The sequence below is a fragment of the Notothenia rossii genome, assembly GCF_949606895.1.
Source record: "Notothenia rossii genome assembly, chromosome: 4".
NCBI classification, from domain to species: domain Eukaryota; kingdom Metazoa; phylum Chordata; class Actinopteri; order Perciformes; family Nototheniidae; genus Notothenia; species Notothenia rossii.
In genome coordinates, this window is record NC_136902.1 from 282,987 (window position 1) to 304,210 (window position 21,224).

General features: G+C 42.8%; 1 protein-coding gene across 3 annotated transcripts in view; it reads right to left on the bottom strand.

Annotated features, from left to right (window-relative positions):
* Positions 1-19,949, bottom strand: part of lhfpl4b (LHFPL tetraspan subfamily member 4b) — a 43,541-nt gene extending 23,592 nt beyond the window's left edge. The window contains exons 1-2 of one of the 3 annotated variants that reach the window (XR_013807822.1): positions 19,221-19,354; positions 9,195-9,394 (exon numbers count right to left, since the gene is read on the bottom strand). Coding sequence is in view for 2 of the 3 variants with exons in the window: in XM_079679139.1 (XP_079535265.1) it covers positions 9,195-9,394; positions 19,221-19,269 (249 nt within the window). In the remaining variant the exon portion in view is untranslated. Of the gene's footprint in view, positions 1-9,194; positions 9,395-19,220; positions 19,355-19,659 lie in introns of those variants that run through there. The other 2 variants (XM_079679139.1, XM_079679140.1) reach the window with 2 other exon arrangements.
* Between the last annotated feature and the right edge of the window lie 1,275 nt (positions 19,950-21,224).

Consider the following 21,224-nt stretch of genomic DNA (forward strand, 5'->3'; position numbering starts at 1 on the left):
CTGTATCTCACATGTCTGTGTTCTCTGTATCTCATGTGTCTGTGTTCTCTGTATCTCATGTGTCTGTGTTCTCTGTATCTCATATGTCTGTGTTCTCTGTATCTCACATGTCTGTGTTCTCTGTATCTCATGTGTCTGTGTTCTCTGTATCTCATGTCTGTGTTCTCTGTATCTCATGTGTCTGTGTTCTCTGTATCTCATGTGTCTGTGTTCTCTGTATCTCATATGTCTGTGTTCTCTGTATCTCACATGTCTGTGTTCTCTGTATCTCACATGTCTGTGTTCTCTGTATCTCATGTGTCTGTGTTCTCTGTATCTCATGTGTCTGTGTTCTCTGTATCTCATATGTCTGTGTTCTCTGTATTTCACATGTCTGTGTTCTCTGTATCTCACATGTCTGTGTTCTCTGTATCTCACATGTCTGTGTTCTCTGTATCTCATGTGTCTGTGTTCTCTGTATCTCATGTGTCTGTGTTCTCTGTATCTCATGTGTCTGTGTTCTCTGTATCTCACATGTCTGTGTTCTCTGTATCTCATGTGTCTGTGTTCTCTTTATCTCATGTGTCTGTGTTCTCTGTATCTCATGTGTCTGTGTTCTCTGTATCTCTCATGTCTGTGTTCTCTGTATCTCATGTGTCTGTGTTCTCTGTATCTCATGTGTCTGTGTTCTCTGTATCTCATGTGTCTGTGTTCTCTGTATCTCACATGTCTGTGTTCTCTGTATCTCACATGTCTGTGTTCTCTGTATCTCATGTGTCTGTGTTCTCTTTATCTCATGTGTCTGTGTTCTCTGTATCTCATGTGTCTGTGTTCTCTGTATCTCTCATGTCTGTGTTCTCTGTATCTCATGTGTCTGTGTTCTCTGTATCTCATATGTCTGTGTTCTCTGTATCTCATGTGTCTGTGTTCTCTGTATCTCATGTGTCTGTGTTCTCTGTATCTCACGTGTCTGTGTTCTCTGTATCTCACATGTCTGTGTTCTCTGTATCTCACATGTCTGTGTTCTCTGTATCTCATGTGTCTGTGTTCTCTGTATCTCACATGTCTGTGTTCTCTGTATCTCATGTGTCTGTGTTCTCTGTATCTCATGTGTCTGTGTTCTCTGTATCTCATGTGTCTGTGTTCTCTGTATCTCACATGTCTGTGTTCTCAGTATCTCATGTGTCTGTGTTCTCTGTATCTCATGTGTCTGTGTTCTCTGTATCTCATGTGTCTGTGTTCTCTGTATCTCATGTGTCTGTGTTCTCTGTATCTCATGTGTCTGTGTTCTCTGTATCTCATGTCTGTGTTCTCAGTATCTCATGTGTCTGTGTTCTCTGTATCTCATGTGTCTGTGTTCTCTGTATCTCATGTGTCTGTGTTCTCTGTATCTCATGTGTCTGTGTTCTCTTTATCTCATGTCTGTGTTCTCTGTATCTCATGTGTCTGTGTTCTCTGTATCTCATGTGTCTGTGTTCTCTGTATCTCATGTGTCTGTGTTCTCTGTATCTCATGTGTCTGTGTTCTCTGTATCTCATGTGTCTGTGTTCTCTGTATCTCATGTGTCTGTGTTCTCTGTATCTCATGTGTCTGTGTTCTCTGTATCTCATGTGTCTGTGTTCTCTGTATCTCATGTGTCTGTGTTCTCTGTATCTCATATGTTTGTGTTCTCTGTATCTCATGTGTCTGTGTTCTCAGTATCTCATGTCTGTGTTCTCTTTATCTCATGTGTCTGTGTTCTCTGTATCTCATGTCTGTGTTCTCTGTATCTCATGTGTCTGTGTTCTCTGTATCTCACATGTCTGTGTTCTCTGTATCTCATGTGTCTGTGTTCTCTGTATCTCATGTGTCTGTGTTCTCTGTATCTCACATGTCTGTGTTCTCTGTATCTCATGTGTCTGTGTTCTCTGTATCTCAAATGTCTGTGTTCTCTGTATCTCATGTGTCTGTGTTCTCAGTATCTCATGTGTCTGTGTTCTCTGTATCTCTCATGTCTGTGTTCTCAGTATCTCATGTGTCTGTGTTCTCTGTATCTCATGTGTCTGTGTTCTCTGTATCTCATATGTCTGTGTTCTCTGTATCTCATGTGTCTGTGTTCTCTGTATCTCATGTGTCTGTGTTCTCTGTATCTCATGTGTCTGTGTTCTCTGTATCTCACATGTCTGTGTTCTCTGTATCTCATGTGTCTGTGTTCTCTGTATCTCACATGTCTGTGTTCTCTGTATCTCATGTGTCTGTGTTCTCTGTATCTCACATGTCTGTGTTCTCTGTATCTCATATGTCTGTGTTCTCTGTATCTCACATGTCTGTGTTCTCTGTATCTCACATGTCTGTGTTCTCTGTATCTCACATGTCTGTGTTCTCTGTATCTCATGTGTCTGTGTTCTCTGTATCTCATATGTCTGTGTTCTCTGTATCTCATGTGTCTGTGTTCTCTGTATCTCATGTGTCTGTGTTCTCTGTATCTCATGTGTCTGTGTTCTCTGTATCTCATGTGTCTGTGTTCTCTTTATCTCATGTGTCTGTGTTCTCTGTATCTCATGTGTCTGTGTTCTCTGTATCTCATGTGTCTGTGTTCTCTGTATCTCATGTGTCTGTGTTCTCTTTATCTCATGTGTCTGTGTTCTCTGTATCTCATGTGTCTGTGTTCTCTGTATCTCATGTGTCTGTGTTCTCTGTATCTCACATGTCTGTGTTCTCTGTATCTCATGTGTCTGTGTTCTCTGTATCTCACATGTCTGTGTTCTCTGTATCTCACGTGTCTGTGTTCTCTGTATCTCATGTGTCTGTGTTCTCTGTATCTCATGTGTCTGTGTTCTCTGTATCTCATATGTCTGTGTTCTCTGTATCTCATGTGTCTGTGTTCTCTGTATCTCACATGTCTGTGTTCTCTGTATCTCACATGTCTGTGTTCTCTGTATCTCTCATGTCTGTGTTCTCTGTATCTCACATGTCTGTGTTCTCTGTATCTCATGTGTCTGTGTTCTCTGTATCTCATGTGTCTGTGTTCTCTGTATCTCTCATGTCTGTGTTCTCTGTATCTCACATGTCTGTGTTCTCTGTATCTCACATGTCTGTGTTCTCTGTATCTCACATGTCTGTGTTCTCTGTATCTCACATGTCTGTGTTCTCTGTATCTCACATGTCTGTGTTCTCTGTATCTCTCATGTCTGTGTTCTCTGTATCTCACATGTCTGTGTTCTCTGTATCTCATGTGTCTGTGTTCTCTGTATCTCATGTGTCTGTGTTCTCTGTATCTCACATGTCTGTGTTCTCTGTATCTCATGTGTCTGTGTTCTCTGTATCTCATGTGTCTGTGTTCTCTGTATCTCATGTCTGTGTTCTCTGTATCTCATGTGTCTGTGTTCTCTGTATCTCACATGTCTGTGTTCTCTGTATCTCATATGTCTGTGTTCTCTGTATCTCATATGTCTGTGTTCTCTGTATCTCATGTCTGTGTTCTCTGTATCTCACATGTCTGTGTTCTCTGTATCTCATGTGTCTGTGTTCTCTGTATCTCACGTGTCTGTGTTCTCTGTATCTCATGTGTCTGTGTTCTCTGTATCTCATGTGTCTGTGTTCTCTGTATCTCATGTGTCTGTGTTCTCTGTATCTCACATGTCTGTGTTCTCTGTATCTCATGTGTCTGTGTTCTCTGTATCTCTCATGTCTGTGTTCTCTGTATCTCATGTGTCTGTGTTCTCTGTATCTCACATGTCTGTGTTCTCTGTATCTCATGTGTCTGTGTTCTCTGTATCTCATGTGTCTGTGTTCTCTGTATCTCACATGTCTGTGTTCTCTGTATCTCATGTGTCTGTGTTCTCTGTATCTCTCATGTCTGTGTTCTCTGTATCTCATGTGTCTGTGTTCTCTGTATCTCTCATGTCTGTGTTCTCTGTATCTCATGTGTCTGTGTTCTCTGTATCTCATGTGTCTGTGTTCTCTGTATCTCACATGTCTGTGTTCTCTGTATCTCATGTGTCTGTGTTCTCTGTATCTCACATGTCTGTGTTCTCTGTATCTCATGTGTCTGTGTTCTCTGTATCTCTCATGTCTGTGTTCTCTGTATCTCATGTGTCTGTGTTCTCTGTATCTCATGTGTCTGTGTTCTCTGTATCTCACGTGTCTGTGTTCTCTGTATCTCTCATGTCTGTGTTCTCTGTATCTCACATGTCTGTGTTCTCTGTATCTCACATGTCTGTGTTCTCTGTATCTCATGTGTCTGTGTTCTCTGTATCTCATGTGTCTGTGTTCTCTGTATCTCATGTGTCTGTGTTCTCTGTATCTCATATGTCTGTGTTCTCTGTATCTCATGTGTCTGTGTTCTCTGTATCTCACATGTCTGTGTTCTCTGTATCTCACATGTCTGTGTTCTCTGTATCTCATGTGTCTGTGTTCTCTGTATCTCATGTGTCTGTGTTCTCTGTATCTCATGTGTCTGTGTTCTCTGTATCTCATGTGTCTGTGTTCTCTGTATCTCATGTGTCTGTGTTCTCTGTATCTCATGTGTCTGTGTTCTCTGTATCTCATGTGTCTGTGTTCTCTGTATCTCATGTGTCTGTGTTCTCTGTATCTCATGTGTCTGTGTTCTCTGTATCTCATGTCTGTGTTCTCTGTATCTCACATGTCTGTGTTCTCTGTATCTCATGTGTCTGTGTTCTCTGTATCTCATGTGTCTGTGTTCTCTGTATCTCATATGTCTGTGTTCTCTGTATCTCACGTGTCTGTGTTCTCTGTATCTCATGTGTCTGTGTTCTCTGTATCTCATGTGTCTGTGTTCTCTGTATCTCATGTGTCTGTGTTCTCTGTATCTCATGTGTCTGTGTTCTCTGTATCTCATGTGTCTGTGTTCTCTGTATCTCATGTCTGTGTTCTCTGTATCTCACATGTCTGTGTTCTCTGTATCTCATGTGTCTGTGTTCTCTGTATCTCATGTGTCTGTGTTCTCTGTATCTCATATGTCTGTGTTCTCTGTATCTCATGTGTCTGTGTTCTCTGTATCTCATGTGTCTGTGTTCTCTGTATCTCACATGTCTGTGTTCTCTGTATCTCATATGTCTGTGTTCTCTGTATCTCACATGTCTGTGTTCTCTGTATCTCACATGTCTGTGTTCTCTGTATCTCATGTGTCTGTGTTCTCTGTATCTCATGTGTCTGTGTTCTCTGTATCTCATGTGTCTGTGTTCTCTGTATCTCATGTGTCTGTGTTCTCTGTATCTCATGTGTCTGTGTTCTCTGTATCTCATGTGTCTGTGTTCTCTGTATCTCACATGTCTGTGTTCTCTGTATCTCATGTGTCTGTGTTCTCTGTATCTCATGTGTCTGTGTTCTCTTTATCTCATGTGTCTGTGTTCTCTGTATCTCATGTGTCTGTGTTCTCTGTATCTCACATGTCTGTGTTCTCTGTATCTCACATGTCTGTGTTCTCTTTATCTCATGTGTCTGTGTTCTCTGTATCTCACATGTCTGTGTTCTCTGTATCTCACATGTCTGTGTTCTCTGTATCTCATGTGTCTGTGTTCTCTGTATCTCATGTGTCTGTGTTCTCTGTATCTCATGTGTCTGTGTTCTCTGTATCTCACATGTCTGTGTTCTCTGTATCTCACATGTCTGTGTTCTCTGTATCTCATGTGTCTGTGTTCTCTGTATCTCATGTGTCTGTGTTCTCTGTATCTCATGTGTCTGTGTTCTCTTTATCTCACATGTCTGTGTTCTCTGTATCTCACATGTCTGTGTTCTCTGTATCTCACATGTCTGTGTTCTCTGTATCTCATGTGTCTGTGTTCTCTGTATCTCATGTGTCTGTGTTCTCTGTATCTCATGTGTCTGTGTTCTCTGTATCTCACATGTCTGTGTTCTCTGTATCTCACATGTCTGTGTTCTCTGTATCTCACATGTCTGTGTTCTCTGTATCTCATGTGTCTGTGTTCTCTGTATCTCATGTGTCTGTGTTCTCTTTATCTCATGTGTCTGTGTTCTCTGTATCTCATGTGTCTGTGTTCTCTTTATCTCATGTATCTGTGTTCTCTGTATCTCATGTGTCTGTGTTCTCTTTATCTCATGTGTCTGTGTTCTCTGTATCTCATATGTCTGTGTTCTCTGTATCTCATGTGTCTGTGTTCTCTGTATCTCATGTGTCTGTGTTCTCTGTATCTCATGTGTCTGTGTTCTCTGTATCTCACATGTCTGTGTTCTCTGTATCTCACATGTCTGTGTTCTCTGTATCTCACATGTCTGTGTTCTCTGTATCTCATGTGTCTGTGTTCTCTGTATCTCATGTGTCTGTGTTCTCTTTATCTCATGTGTCTGTGTTCTCTGTATCTCATGTGTCTGTGTTCTCTTTATCTCATGTATCTGTGTTCTCTGTATCTCATGTGTCTGTGTTCTCTTTATCTCATGTGTCTGTGTTCTCTGTATCTCATATGTCTGTGTTCTCTGTATCTCATGTGTCTGTGTTCTCTGTATCTCATGTGTCTGTGTTCTCTGTATCTCATGTGTCTGTGTTCTCTGTATCTCATGTGTCTGTGTTCTCTGTATCTCATGTGTCTGTGTTCTCTGTATCTCATGTGTCTGTGTTCTCAGTATCTCATGTGTCTGTGTTCTCTGTATCTCACATGTCTGTGTTCTCTGTATCTCACATGTCTGTGTTCTCTGTATCTCATGTGTCTGTGTTCTCAGTATCTCATGTGTCTGTGTTCTCTGTATCTCACATGTCTGTGTTCTCTGTATCTCACATGTCTGTGTTCTCTGTATCTCATGTGTCTGTGTTCTCTGTATCTCACATGTCTGTGTTCTCTGTATCTCACATGTCTGTGTTCTCTGTATCTCATGTGTCTGTGTTCTCTGTATCTCACATGTCTGTGTTCTCTGTATCTCACATGTCTGTGTTCTCTGTATCTCATGTCTGTGTTCTCTGTATCTCATGTGTCTGTGTTCTCTGTATCTCATGTGTCTGTGTTCTCTGTATCTCACATGTCTGTGTTCTCTGTATCTCACATGTCTGTGTTCTCTGTATCTCACATGTCTGTGTTCTCTGTATCTCACATGTCTGTGTTCTCTTTATCTCATGTGTCTGTGTTCTCTGTATCTCACATGTCTGTGTTCTCTGTATCTCACATGTCTGTGTTCTCTGTATCTCACATGTCTGTGTTCTCTGTATCTCATGTGTCTGTGTTCTCTGTATCTCACATGTCTGTGTTCTCTGTATCTCACGTGTCTGTGTTCTCTGTATCTCATGTGTCTGTGTTCTCTGTATCTCACATGTCTGTGTTCTCTGTATCTCATGTGTCTGTGTTCTCTGTATCTCATGTGTCTGTGTTCTCTTTATCTCATGTGTCTGTGTTCTCTGTATCTCACATGTCTGTGTTCTCTGTATCTCACATGTCTGTGTTCTCTGTATCTCATGTGTCTGTGTTCTCTGTATCTCACATGTCTGTGTTCTCTGTATCTCACATGTCTGTGTTCTCTGTATCTCACATGTCTGTGTTCTCTGTATCTCATGTGTCTGTGTTCTCTGTATCTCACATGTCTGTGTTCTCTGTATCTCACATGTCTGTGTTCTCTGTATCTCACATGTCTGTGTTCTCTGTATCTCACATGTCTGTGTTCTCTGTATCTCATGTGTCTGTGTTCTCTGTATCTCATGTGTCTGTGTTCTCTGTATCTCATGTGTCTGTGTTCTCTGTATCTCACATGTCTGTGTTCTCTTTATCTCATGTGTCTGTGTTCTCTGTATCTCATGTGTTTGTGTTCTCTGTATCTCATGTGTCTGTGTTCTCTGTATCTCATGTGTCTGTGTTCTCTGTATCTCATGTGTCTGTGTTCTCTGTATCTCATGTGTCTGTGTTCTCTGTATCTCACATGTCTGTGTTCTCTGTATCTCATGTGTCTGTGTTCTCTGTATCTCATGTGTCTGTGTTCTCTGTATCTCATGTGTCTGTGTTCTCTGTATCTCATGTGTCTGTGTTCTCTGTATCTCATGTGTCTGTGTTCTCTGTATCTCATGTGTCTGTGTTCTCTTTATCTCATGTGTCTGTGTTCTCTGTATCTCACATGTCTGTGTTCTCTGTATCTCATGTGTCTGTGTTCTCTGTATCTCACATGTCTGTGTTCTCTGTATCTCACATGTCTGTGTTCTCTGTATCTCATGTGTCTGTGTTCTCTGTATCTCACATGTCTGTGTTCTCTGTATCTCACATGTCTGTGTTCTCTGTATCTCATGTGTCTGTGTTCTCTGTATCTCACATGTCTGTGTTCTCTGTATCTCACATGTCTGTGTTCTCTGTATCTCATGTGTCTGTGTTCTCTGTATCTCACATGTCTGTGTTCTCTGTATCTCACGTGTCTGTGTTCTCTGTATCTCATGTGTCTGTGTTCTCTGTATCTCATGTGTCTGTGTTCTCTGTATCTCATGTGTCTGTGTTCTCTGTATCTCATGTGTCTGTGTTCTCTGTATCTCATATGTCTGTGTTCTCTGTATCTCATGTGTCTGTGTTCTCTGTATCTCATGTGTCTGTGTTCTCTGTATCTCATGTGTCTGTGTTCTCTGTATCTCACATGTCTGTGTTCTCTGTATCTCATGTGTCTGTGTTCTCTGTATCTCATGTGTCTGTGTTCTCTGTATCTCACATGTCTGTGTTCTCTGTATCTCATATGTCTGTGTTCTCTGTATCTCATGTGTCTGTGTTCTCTGTATCTCACATGTCTGTGTTCTCTGTATCTCATGTGTCTGTGTTCTCTGTATCTCACATGTCTGTGTTCTGTGTATCTCACATGTCTGTGTTCTCTGTATCTCATGTGTCTGTGTTCTCTGTATCTCATGTGTCTGTGTTCTCTGTATCTCACATGTCTGTGTTCTCTGTATCTCATGTGTCTGTGTTCTCTGTATCTCATGTGTCTGTGTTCTCTGTATCTCACATGTCTGTGTTCTCTGTATCTCATATGTCTGTGTTCTCTGTATCTCATGTGTCTGTGTTCTCTGTATCTCACATGTTTGTGTTCTCTGTATTTCATGTGTTTGTGTTCTCTGTATCTCATGTGTCTGTGTTCTCTGTATCTCATGTGTCTGTGTTCTGTGTTCACCGTGTCACGGTCAGCTTTGTGAATGAGATTTCATCTCAATGCTTTTTATCTGGTTAAATACAATACAAATAAATCTCCTACACAGACCCTGATTGGACAGCATGTGTGTGTGTGGGCGTGTCCTTGTGTCTCACCTGGAACAGCCCCAGGGTGCCGCTGGCCTCGCCCCCCCCCCCGCTGCGCACCCACGCGGGCTGCAGCAGCACCACGAGCTGCAGGACCGCGGAGCAGAGTGCGCATACGGCCCACAGCGCACCCACCGCGCGCACACTGCGCACGAACTCCGTCTGATAGAGCCGCGAGAGGTCCGCGAGGGGTGGGGGGGTAGACATACCTGTGGGGGGTGGGGGGGGGGAGACTTTAATTACAGGTGTGAGCTGCAGCACAATCAATGACTGAAACTACTGACATGAGAAATACAGATGTGTTGTAGCTGCATCAAAGCAGAGACATGTCCACAAGTCTCTGAAGCTGCATCAAAGCAGAGACATGTCCACAAGTCTCTGAAGCTGCATCAAAGCAGAGACATGTCCACAAGTCTCTGAAGCAGCATCAAAGCAGAGACATGTCCACAAGTCTCTGAAGCTGCATCAAAGCAGAGACATGTCCACAAGTCTCTGAAGCTGCATCAAAGCAGAGACATGTCAACAAGTCTCTGAAGCTGCATCAAAGCAGAGACATGTCCACAAGTCTCTGAAGCTGCATCAAAGCAGAGACATGTCAACAAGTCTCTGAAGCAGCATCAAAGCAGAGACATGTCCACAAGTCTCTGAAGCAGCATCAAAGCAGAGACATGTCCACAAGTCTCTGAAGCTGCATCAAAGCAGAGACATGTCCACAAGTCTCTGAAGCTGCATCAAAGCAGAGACATGTCAACAAGTCTCTGAAGCTGCATCAAAGCAGAGACATGTCAACAAGTCTCTGAAGCTGCATCAAAGCAGAGACATGTCAACAAGTCTCTGAAGCAGCATCAAAGCAGAGACATGTCCACAAGTCTCTGAAGCAGCATCAAAGCAGAGACATGTCCACAAGTCTCTGAAGCTGCATCAAAGCAGAGACATGTCCACAAGTCTCTGAAGCTGCATCAAAGCAGAGACATGTCCACAAGTCTCTGAAGCTGCATCAAAGCAGAGACATGTCAACAAGTCTCTGAAGCTGCATCAAAGCAGAGACATGTCCACAAGTCTCTGAAGCTGCATCAAAGCAGAGACATGTCCACAAGTCTCTGAAGCTGCATCAAAGCAGAGACATGTCCACAAGTCTCTGAAGCTGCATCAAAGCAGAGACATGTCAACAAGTCTCTGAAGCTGCATCAAAGCAGAGACATGTCCACAAGTCTCTGAAGCTGCATCAAAGCAGAGACATGTCAACAAGTCTCTGAAGCTGCATCAAAGCAGAGACATGTCAACAAGTCTCTGAAACTGCATCAAAGCAGAGACATGTCCACAAGTCTCTGAAGCTGCATCAAAGCAGAGACATGTCAACAAGTCTCTGAAGCTGCATCAAAGCAGAGACATGTCAACAAGTCTCTGAAGCTGCATCAAAGCAGAGACATGTCAACAAGTCTCTGAAGCTGCATCAAAGCAGAGACATGTCCACAAGTCTCTGAAGCTGCATCAAAGCAGAGACATGTCCACAAGTCTCTGAAGCTGCATCAAAGCAGAGACATGTCCACAAGTCTCTGAAGCTGCATCAAAGAGGAGACATGTCAACAAGTCTCTGAAGCTGCATCAAAGCAGAGACATGTCCACAAGTCTCTGAAGCTGCATCAAAGCAGAGACATGTCAACAAGTCTCTGAAGCTGCATCAAAGCAGAGACATGTCAACAAGTCTCTGAAGCTGCATCAAAGCAGAGACATGTCCACAAGTCTCTGAAGCTGCTGGAACAAACATCATACAACTAGTCATGTTACGTATTGCGCCCAGGCTTCGGAGCGCGTGTCGAGTAACCCCCGAAGCTTTTTGTAAAGCTTGATCGAGGCTTGTATCGTTTTGGGCCAGTGACGTCATCGATGACAAACGAAGCCTCGCTGCCCGTCGATACCACATGACTGCTTCAGGAAGCGATTCAGATCGGTTGAACCACAACGCTCATAATACCCATGGATGTATAATAAGAACCATATTACCCCTCCTGTACCCGGGCCCGCTGGGGACACGATGGAATTAAAAGAGCTCAGACCCTCACTCATATAGAGGTCGGAACATGTCATAAGCATAAATGAATACAAGCATAAATAAATGGAGGAATAAAACATGAATAAATAAATAAAAACATGAATAAATAAATAAAAACATGAATAAATAGTCAGCAGTGTTTTCAGGTAGACTCAGCCTGTGGGCTGTGGCTCAGCTGAAAGCAGTTGACTCACGACCGCAGGGTCCCTGGTTCAACGACTGCTCAATACGTCTTGTTGTTGTTTATAAAAGCTACAGCTAAATGAGATAACGTAGTTAATAAATGTATTCTTTGATATGGTTTAGCCTGCAGGCTACAACATGGTTCAGTTTACGGATATTACTAAGGAATACAAATCCCTCTTTGCAATGTTTACCAGCCTCCTTAGGCTTTTCAATCACAATCAACTGGAATAAAAACAATATTGTTAACATGAACATATGATTTAATGTTGGTTGTTCAGAGTTATTCTAAGGCTTTACTCATTGGGAACTCGGTATGAGATAGAGCACACAGTTGAGATGACTGCCTTTCGAGGCGAGCCGCAGCTCGTCTCAAACAAGCCTATTATTTATCTCTGCAGCTCCTGGTTCAACTGCGACGTCACTGCTTCCAGTTCCTCGAAAGCAGACGAGAATAGCCTATCGCAGAGGGGGAGGTCTCAAAAAGCTCGCCTTAAGTCGGACAGCTCGGAGTCTTCAGGCTTGTTAGAGACGAGCGAGACCGACGCAGACCTCGCAATTGCGATCGCCGTCTTGCTCGTGCGTTACATGATGGTTAGTCATTCTGTCAGACTTGCTCTGGAGGCTCGCCTACATGAGACGTTGAAATCTCGCGGGACAAAGAGAGGCCCGCAGCCTTGAGAGCGAGGCGCGGCGAGGCGGAGCAGTTCCTCTCCACGGGCTGCGGAAGCGAAATGCTTGATGGGAAACGACTCGCTGGTATCTCCAGCTGAGCGCTCATTGGTGGGTTTTACCCCGTGCTGCTGATGAAACTCTCCAATTGGCTCGGCCAAAGTTTGTTGTTGTTTGTGTCAGTTTTACGTCGCCACTTCCATTCACATTTTTCATCATCGTTCCACAATGTTTATCATCATGAAATTAATATCTATATATTTTATACTATACTTGCACTGCTTACCGTTTTCATACTTTATATATCTTAGCATATCCATACACACTGCTCATACTGCTCACAGGCTGCTGTGTGTATCTAGTGTATTCATACACACTGTTCATACTGCTCTCAGGCTGCTGTGTGTATCTAGTGTATTCATACACACTGTTCATACTGCTCACAGTCTGCTGTGTGTATCTAGTGTATTCATACACACTGTTCATACTGCTCACAGTCTGCTGTGTGTATCTAGTGTATTCATACACACTGTTCATACTGCTCTCAGGCTGCTGTGTGTATCTAGTGTATTCATACACACTGTTCATACTGCTCACAGTCTGCTGTGTGTATCTAGTGTATTCATACACACTGTTCATACTGCTCACAGTCTGCTGTGTGTATCTAGTGTATTCATACACACTGTTCATACTGCTCACAGTCTGCTGTGTGTATCTAGTGTATTCATACACACTGTTCATACTGCTCTCAGGCTGCTGTGTGTATCTAGTGTATTCATACACACTGTTCATACTGCTCACAGTCTGCTGTGTGTATCTAGTGTATTCATACACACTGTTCATACTGCTCTCAGGCTGCTGTGTGTATCTAGTGTATTCATACACACTGTTCATACTGCTCACAGGCTGCTGTGTGTATCTAGTGTATTCATACACACTGTTCATACTGCTCTCAGGCTGCTGTGTGTATCTAGTGTATTCATACACACTGTTCATACTGCTCACAGTCAGTTGTGTATATCTAGTGTATTCATACACACTGTTCATACTGCTCACAGGCTGCTGTGTGTATCTAGTGTATTCATACACACTGTTCATACTGCTCTCATGCTGCTGTGTGTATCTAGTGTATTCATACACACTGTTCATACTGCTCACAGGCTGCTGTGTGTATCTAGTGTATTCATACACACTGTTCATACTGCTCTCAGGCTGCTGTGTGTATCTAGTGTATTCATACACACTGTTCATACTGCTCACAGTCAGTTGTGTATATCTAGTGTATTCATACACACTGTTCATACTGCTCACAGGCTGCTGTGTGTATCTAGTGTATTCATACACACTGTTCATACTGCTCACAGTCAGTTGTGTATATCTAGTGTATTCATACACACTGTTCATGCTGCTCACAGGCTGCTGTGTGTATCTAGTGTATTCATACACACTGTTCATACTGCTCTCAGGCTGCTGTGTATATCTAGTGTATTCATACACACTGTTCATACTGCTTTCAGGCTGCTGTGTGCATCTAGTGTATTCATACACACTGTTCATACTGCTCACAGGCTGCTGTGTGTATCTAGTGTATTCATACCCCTCACTGTTCATACTGCTCTCAGGCTGCTGTGTGTATCTAGTGTATTCATACACACTGTTCATACTGCTCTCAGGCTGCTGTGTGTATCTAGTGTATTCATACACACTGTTCATACTGCTCTCAGGCTGCTGTGTGTATCTAGTGTATTCATACACACTGTTCATACTGCTCTCAGGCTGCTGTGTGTATCTAGTGTATTCATACACACTGTTCATACTGCTCACAGGCTGCTGTGTGTATATAGTGTATTCATACACACTGTTCATACTGCTCTCAGGCTGCTGTGTGTATCTAGTGTATTCATACACACTGTTCATACTGCTCTCAGGCTGCTGTGTGTATCTAGTGTATTCATACACACTGTTCATACTGCTCACAGTCTGCTGTGTGTATCTAGTGTATTCACACACACTGTTCATACTGCTCTCAGGCTGCTGTGTGTATCTAGTGTATTCATACACACTGTTCATACTGCTCTCATGCTGCTGTGTGTATCTAGTGTATTCATACACACTGTTCATACTGCTCTCAGGCTGCTGTGTGTATATAGTGTATTCATACACACTGTTCATACTGCTCTCAGGCTGCTGTGTGTATCTAGTGTATTCATACACACTGTTCATACTGCTCACAGGCTGCTGTGTGTATCTAGTGTATTCATACACACTGTTCATACTGCTCACAGGCTGCTGTGTGTATCTAGTGTATTCACACACACTGTTCATACTGCTCACAGGCTGCTGTGTGTATCTAGTGTATTCATACACACTGTTCATACTGCTCTCATGCTGCTGTGTGTATCTAGTGTATTCATACACACTGTTCATACTGCTCTCAGGCTGCTGTGTGTATCTAGTGTATTCACACACACTGTTCATACTGCTCTCAGGCTGCTGTGTGTATCTGGTGTATTCATACACACTGTTCATACTGCTCACAGTCTGTTGTGTGTATCTAGTGTATTCATACACACTGTTCATACTGCTCACAGGCTGCTGTGTGTATCTGGTGTATTCATACCCCTCACTCTTTTTTCATCATTCACTTCATTCTATATATTTATTCTGTAGATTGTGTACATTACTTTTCACTTTACTGCTTGTTGCACTCCTGGTTAGAAGCTAAACTGCATTTCGTTGTCTCAGTACCTGTAATCTGTGCAATAACAATAAAGTTGAATCTAATCTTGAGCAGGAACAAATGTATGTACTTAGTACATATCTGACATTAACGATTAAACACGTGTGTGCATTTTTTATAAATGCAAACCGAGTCAAGCCGACTCCGGAGGTGGCGGTATGCACCTTAAAGCTGTTTGCAATCCGCCAAAAGACCGAGAGAAGAAGAAGAAGAAGAAGAAGAAGAAGAAGCCGACTCGGACCTGTCCGACTTCAGGCAAGCTTTTTGAGACCTCCCCCGGCTGCGATCGGCTATTCTCGTCTACTTTCGAGGCGAGCCGCAACGCGTCTCAAACAAGCCTTTCTTCTTCTTCTCTCGTTTTTTTGGCGGATTGCAAACAGCTTTAAGGTGCATACCGCCACCTCCGGAGTCGGCTTGACTCGGTTTGCATTTACAAAGAATGCACACATGTGTTTAATCGTTAATGTCAGATATGTTCTAAGTACATACATTTGTTCCTGCTCAAGATTAGATTCAACTTTATTGTTATTGCACAGATTACAGGTACTGAGACAACGAAATGCAGTTTAGCTTCTAACCAGGAGTGCAACAAGCAGTAAAGTGAAAAGTAATGTAGCCTACACAATCTACAGAATAAATATAGAATGAATTGAATGATGAATAAACAGTGAGGGGTATGAATACACTAGATACACACAGCAGCCTGAGAGCAGTATGAACAGTGTGTATGAATACACTAGATACACACAGCAGCCTGAGAGCAGTATGAACAGTGTGTATGAATACACTAGATACACACAGCAGCCTGAGAGCAGTATGAACAGTGTGTATGAATACACTAGATACACACAGCAGCCTGAGAGCAGTATGAACAGTGTGTATGAATACACTAGATACACACAGCAGCCTGAGAGCAGTATGAACAGTGTGTATGAATACACTAGATACACACAGCAGCCTGAGAGCAGTATGAACAGTGTGTATGAATAAACTAGATACACACAGCAGCCTGTGAGCAGTATGAACAGTGTGTATGAATACACTAGATACACACAGCAGCCTGAGAGCAGTATGAACAGTGTGTATGAATACACTAGATACACACAGCAGCCTGAGAGCAGTATGAACAGTGTGTATGAATACACTAGATACACACAGCAGCCTGAGAGCAGTATGAACAGTGTGTATGAATACACTAGATACACACAGCAGCCTGTGAGCAGTATGAACAGTGTGTATGAATACACTAGATACACACAGCAGCCTGAGAGCAGTATGAACAGTGTGTATGAATACACTAGATACACACAGCAGCCTGAGAGCAGTATGAACAGTGTGTATGAATACACTAGATACACACAGCAGCCTGAGAGCAGTATGAACAGTGTGTATGAACACACTAGATACACACAGCAGCCTGAGAGCAGTATGAACAGTGTGTATGAATACACTAGATACACACAGCAGCATGAGAGCAGTATGAACAGTGTGTATGAATACACTAGATACACACAGCAGCCTGAGAGCAGTATGAACAGTGTGTATGAATACACTAGATACACACAGCAGCCTGAGAGCAGTATGAACAGTGTGTATGAATACACTAGATACACACAGCAGCTTGTGAGCAGTATGAACAGTGTGTATGAATACACTAGATACACACAGCAGCCTGTAAGCAGTATGAACAGTGTGTATGAATACACTAGATACACACAGCAGCCTGTGAGCAGTATGAACAGTGTGTATGAATACACTAGATACACACAGCAGCCTGAGAGCAGTATGAACAGTGTGTATGTATACACTAGATACACACAGCAGCCTGTGAGCAGTATGAACAGTGTGTATGAATACACTAGATACACACAGCAGCCTGAGAGCAGTATGAACAGTGTGTATGTATACACTAGATACACACAGCAGCCTGAGAGCAGTATGAACAGTGTGTATGAATACACTAGATACACACAGCAGCCTGTGAGCAGTATGAACAGTGTGTATGAATACACTAGATACACACAGCAGCATGAGAGCAGTATGAACAGTGTGTATGAATACACTAGATACACACAGCAGCCTGAGAGCAGTATGAACAGTGTGTATGAATACACTAGATACACACAGCAGCCTGAGAGCAGTATGAACAGTGTGTATGAATACACTAGATACACACAGCAGCCTGAGAGCAGTATGAACAGTGTGTATGAATACACTAGATACACACAGCAGCCTGAGAGCAGTATGAACAGTGTGTATGAATACACTAGATACACACAGCAGCCTGAGAGCAGTATGAACAGTGTGTATGAATACACTAGATACACACAGCAGCATGAGAGCAGTATGAACAGTGTGTATGAATACACTAGATACACACAGCAGCCTGAGAGCAGTATGAACAGTGTGTATGAATACACTAGATACACACAGCAGCCTGAGAGCAGTATGAACAGTGTGTATGAATACACTAGATACACACAGCAGCCTGAGAGCAGTATGAACAGTGTGTATGAATACACTAGATACACACAGCAGCCTGAGAGCAGTATGAACAGTGTGTATGAATACACTAGATACACACAGCAGCATGAGAGCAGTATGAACAGTGTGTATGAATACACTAGATACACACAGCAGCCTGTGAGCAGTATGAACAGTGTGTATGAATACACTAGATACACACAGCAGCCTGTGAGCAGTATGAACAGTGTGTATGAATACACTAGATACACACAGCAGCCTGAGAGCAGTATGAACAGTGTGTATGAATACACTAGATACACACAGCAGCCTGAGAGCAGTATGAACAGTGTGTATGAATACACTAGATACACACAGCAGCTTGTGAGCAGTATGAACAGTGTGTATGAATACACTAGATACACACAGCAGCCTGTGAGCAGTATGAACAGTGTGTATGAATACACTAGATACACACAGCAGCCTGTGAGCAGTATGAACAGTGTGTATGAATACACTAGATACACACAGCAGCCTGAAAGCAGTATGAACAGTGTGTATGAATACACTAGATACACACAGCAGCATGAGAGCAGTATGAACAGTGTGTATGAATACACTAGATACACACAGCAGCCTGAGAGCAGTATGAACAGTGTGTATGAATACACTAGATACCAGTGACGTGCGGTGAGGTTCATGGTTGGTGAGGCACTGACTCTTTCAGTCAGATTTACAAATATTATATTTTGACCTTAATCGAAATATTCGGCTATTTTCAAAAGCTTTTTTAGTCTGATGCTTCGATTCATTTTAAACCGACCGTTCAACAAAAGGATACCCAACATCTAAATATTGGATTGTTCTTTCTTAGTAAGATCCCATTTTCATTACAATGGTGGTCTTACCTTGACTTGAAGATGAAGTCCATGCTCTCCTTCTGGACAACAATCTCTATTAGTTTTTTGTAAAAGTCCTCCTTATCTTCCTGTAATTTCAAAAGTCTAGCTTGTTGTTTGTGTCTACCGTCTCTGCGTAGAATAACAGTAGCAACAAGAACCTGTGGGCTCACGTGCGCCCCCTTCAGTGCGGCAGAGGTTATGGCTGCCTCCCCTGGTGCTTTTTTCATTGCCGTTGTATGATGAGACCAGCGAGCCTAAATATCATATATACGTTAAATAAGTTATTTAGAGACTATGGATGGCGAGGATAAATGTAATAAAGGGATCTACAAACATTACATTGGTGACCTACAGTGAGATGGTAACAGGCATGCGCTTAGGGCCCGCTTTCCAGACAGTTTCTGTGGGGTGACGCATTCTGAGGTGAGGCAGAGCTCATCTGTGCCTCACCTCACCCCACAGTAACTGGCTTGAGCGCGCTCACAAATTAGTGCCCGCGCTCCAGCAAGTTACTGTGGGCTTACGAGAGGCAGAGCTCGTCCCTGCATCACTTCTCATCGCTACCCGTAGTTGTAGCGGAGCTCGACAAATTTGCTGATTTTGACTTTAAAAAGCGATTGGAATCATACATAAATCACATTTACAACACAGATCAGTGGAGACATTTTATTATTATTACCATTTCGTTTTTCTTTAGTTGTTTTTCCGTTACATTGGAGTATGATAGGTGAGGCTCTGCCTCCCCTGCCTCCCCTGACCGCACGTCGCTGCTAGATACACACAGCAGCCTGTGAGCAGTATGAGCAGTGTGTATGGATATGCTCAGATATATAAAGTATGAAAACGGTAAGCAGTGCAAGTATAGCATACAATATATAGATATTAATTTCATGATGATAAACATTGTGGAACAATGATGAAAAATGTGAATGGAAGTGGCGACGTAAAACTGACACAAAACAACAACAAACTTTGGCCGAGCCAATTGGAGAGTTTCATCAGCAGCATGGGGTAAAACCCACCAATGAGCGCTGAGCTGGAGATACCAGCGAGTCGTTTCCCATCAAGCATTTCGCTTCCGCAGCCCGTGGAGAGGAACTGCGCCGCCTCGCCGCGCCTCGCTCTCAAGGCTGCTGGCGTCTTTGTCCCGCGAGATTTCAACGTCTCATGTGAGCGAGCCTCCAGAGCAAGTCGGACAGAATGACTAACCATCATGCAACGCACGAGCAAGACGGCGATCGCAATTGCGCAGATCTGCGTCGGTCTCGCTCGTCTCTAACAAGCCTACTATCAACAAGCTGCAGAGAGGAGCAGCCAATCAGCGAGCAGACACACACACACACACACACACACACACACACACACACACACACACACACACGTCTTGTTTTCAAGCAGCTGTCAGTCTGAGATTTAAAGAGCGACATGCATCTGAATCAAAACGATCAAAAACACACCGACCTGCAGCCGAGGCAACCTGTCCTTCTCTCTCTCTACCTGTCTGTCTCTCTCACTGCCTGTCTGCAGCACGAGAGGATGCAGGAGGAGATGATGAAGAGGAAGATGTTGAAGATGGAGATGCTGCGGCTCTGAATCCCCGGATGTAGCTCCTCCTCCTCTTCCGCAGCTCTGTGATCCGTCACACGGACTTAATATGTTATAGCTAAACAACACATTTAAATAATAATAAACAACAACAACAGCAGTAGCAGATGTGTTGACAGTAGCAGGTTGGAGGCGGAGCTGCGTCACAGCGCCGCCTGCAGGCTAAGCTGCGTCACAGCGCCGCTCAGCTGTGCTCAAGTGAGAAAAAGGGCACTTCCCATAATCATTTATAAAAAAATGTTATAAAACAAAAAGTTAAATATAGTTGCACATCTCTGACTTACTGACTAATTTATTTTTAATACCCTCACACACGCAATTGTTTAATACTCAACAGAATTCTACAAAATAATCAGCTAACACAGAGACAATGGTCTTCTTTAGTATTCACTGCGCACAAGAGCAGACAACAGACAAGTACAATTAATAGTTATTAAATGAGCAGCCAACAATCAAAATGATGGAGTTACTGTTTGAGGACATTACAGGCACAAATATCGGTTTTTCATGTACTTGTTATTTTGGTCTATTTTGCTTCCATGTTTTCTTTCACTCTAATGGAAATAAAACTTCCAAGAAACACATATAAATGGTGTTCGTTTCACGACCATATCTGAATTCATCTATAGATTTAAAGCTAATCTGCATTCAAACATTTCAGGGGAAAATACTGACGTGACTTAAGTAACTATCTGGGGAAGTTGTGAGGTGATATGTTTTTTTGTTTTATCCTATTCACCTGCAATGCCTTGGTAACTGCTAGCACATTAGCGCATTTTAGTTAGGCCTAGTTAACGCCTAATTTGCATATCGGTTTGGCGATTGTGATGACATTATTAGATACTGTAGTGATCACTAATTAACTAGGTTACATAATTCCCACATGGAACTACGGGTTGGGGGTATTCTTTCCACACGGACACTTATTGTGTGCCCTCCTTTCTTTTTCCTCGTTGCTTCCCGGTCTTCAAGCCGACCACATGTTCTTTTCTCTGCTTAATAAAGCCAACGTTAAACCTTCGATGCACCGCCTCCGACTCCCTTCTCTCGGCACTACACATTTTACTGTATTCACCTTTAGTGTCTCCCCTTAAGTTCAGTACATTAGCCTGTATGCCCATGATGCAATGCCTTAGCTAAACCTTGAGCTAACTTATCCATTAGCAAGTAGCCTATCTTAGTTAGCCTACCTTAGTTAGCCTACCTTAGTTAACCTACCTTAGTTAACCTACCTTAGTTAGCCTACCTTAGGTAGCCTACCTTAGTTAACCTACCTTAGTTAGCCTACCTTAGTTAGCCTACCTTAGTTAGCCTACCTTAGTTAGCCTACCTTAGTTAACCTACCTTAGTTAGCCTACCTTAGTTAACTATGTGTTTTTGTCTTTTAGCTAATTATTATTAGCTGTAAACTCGAGGCACTG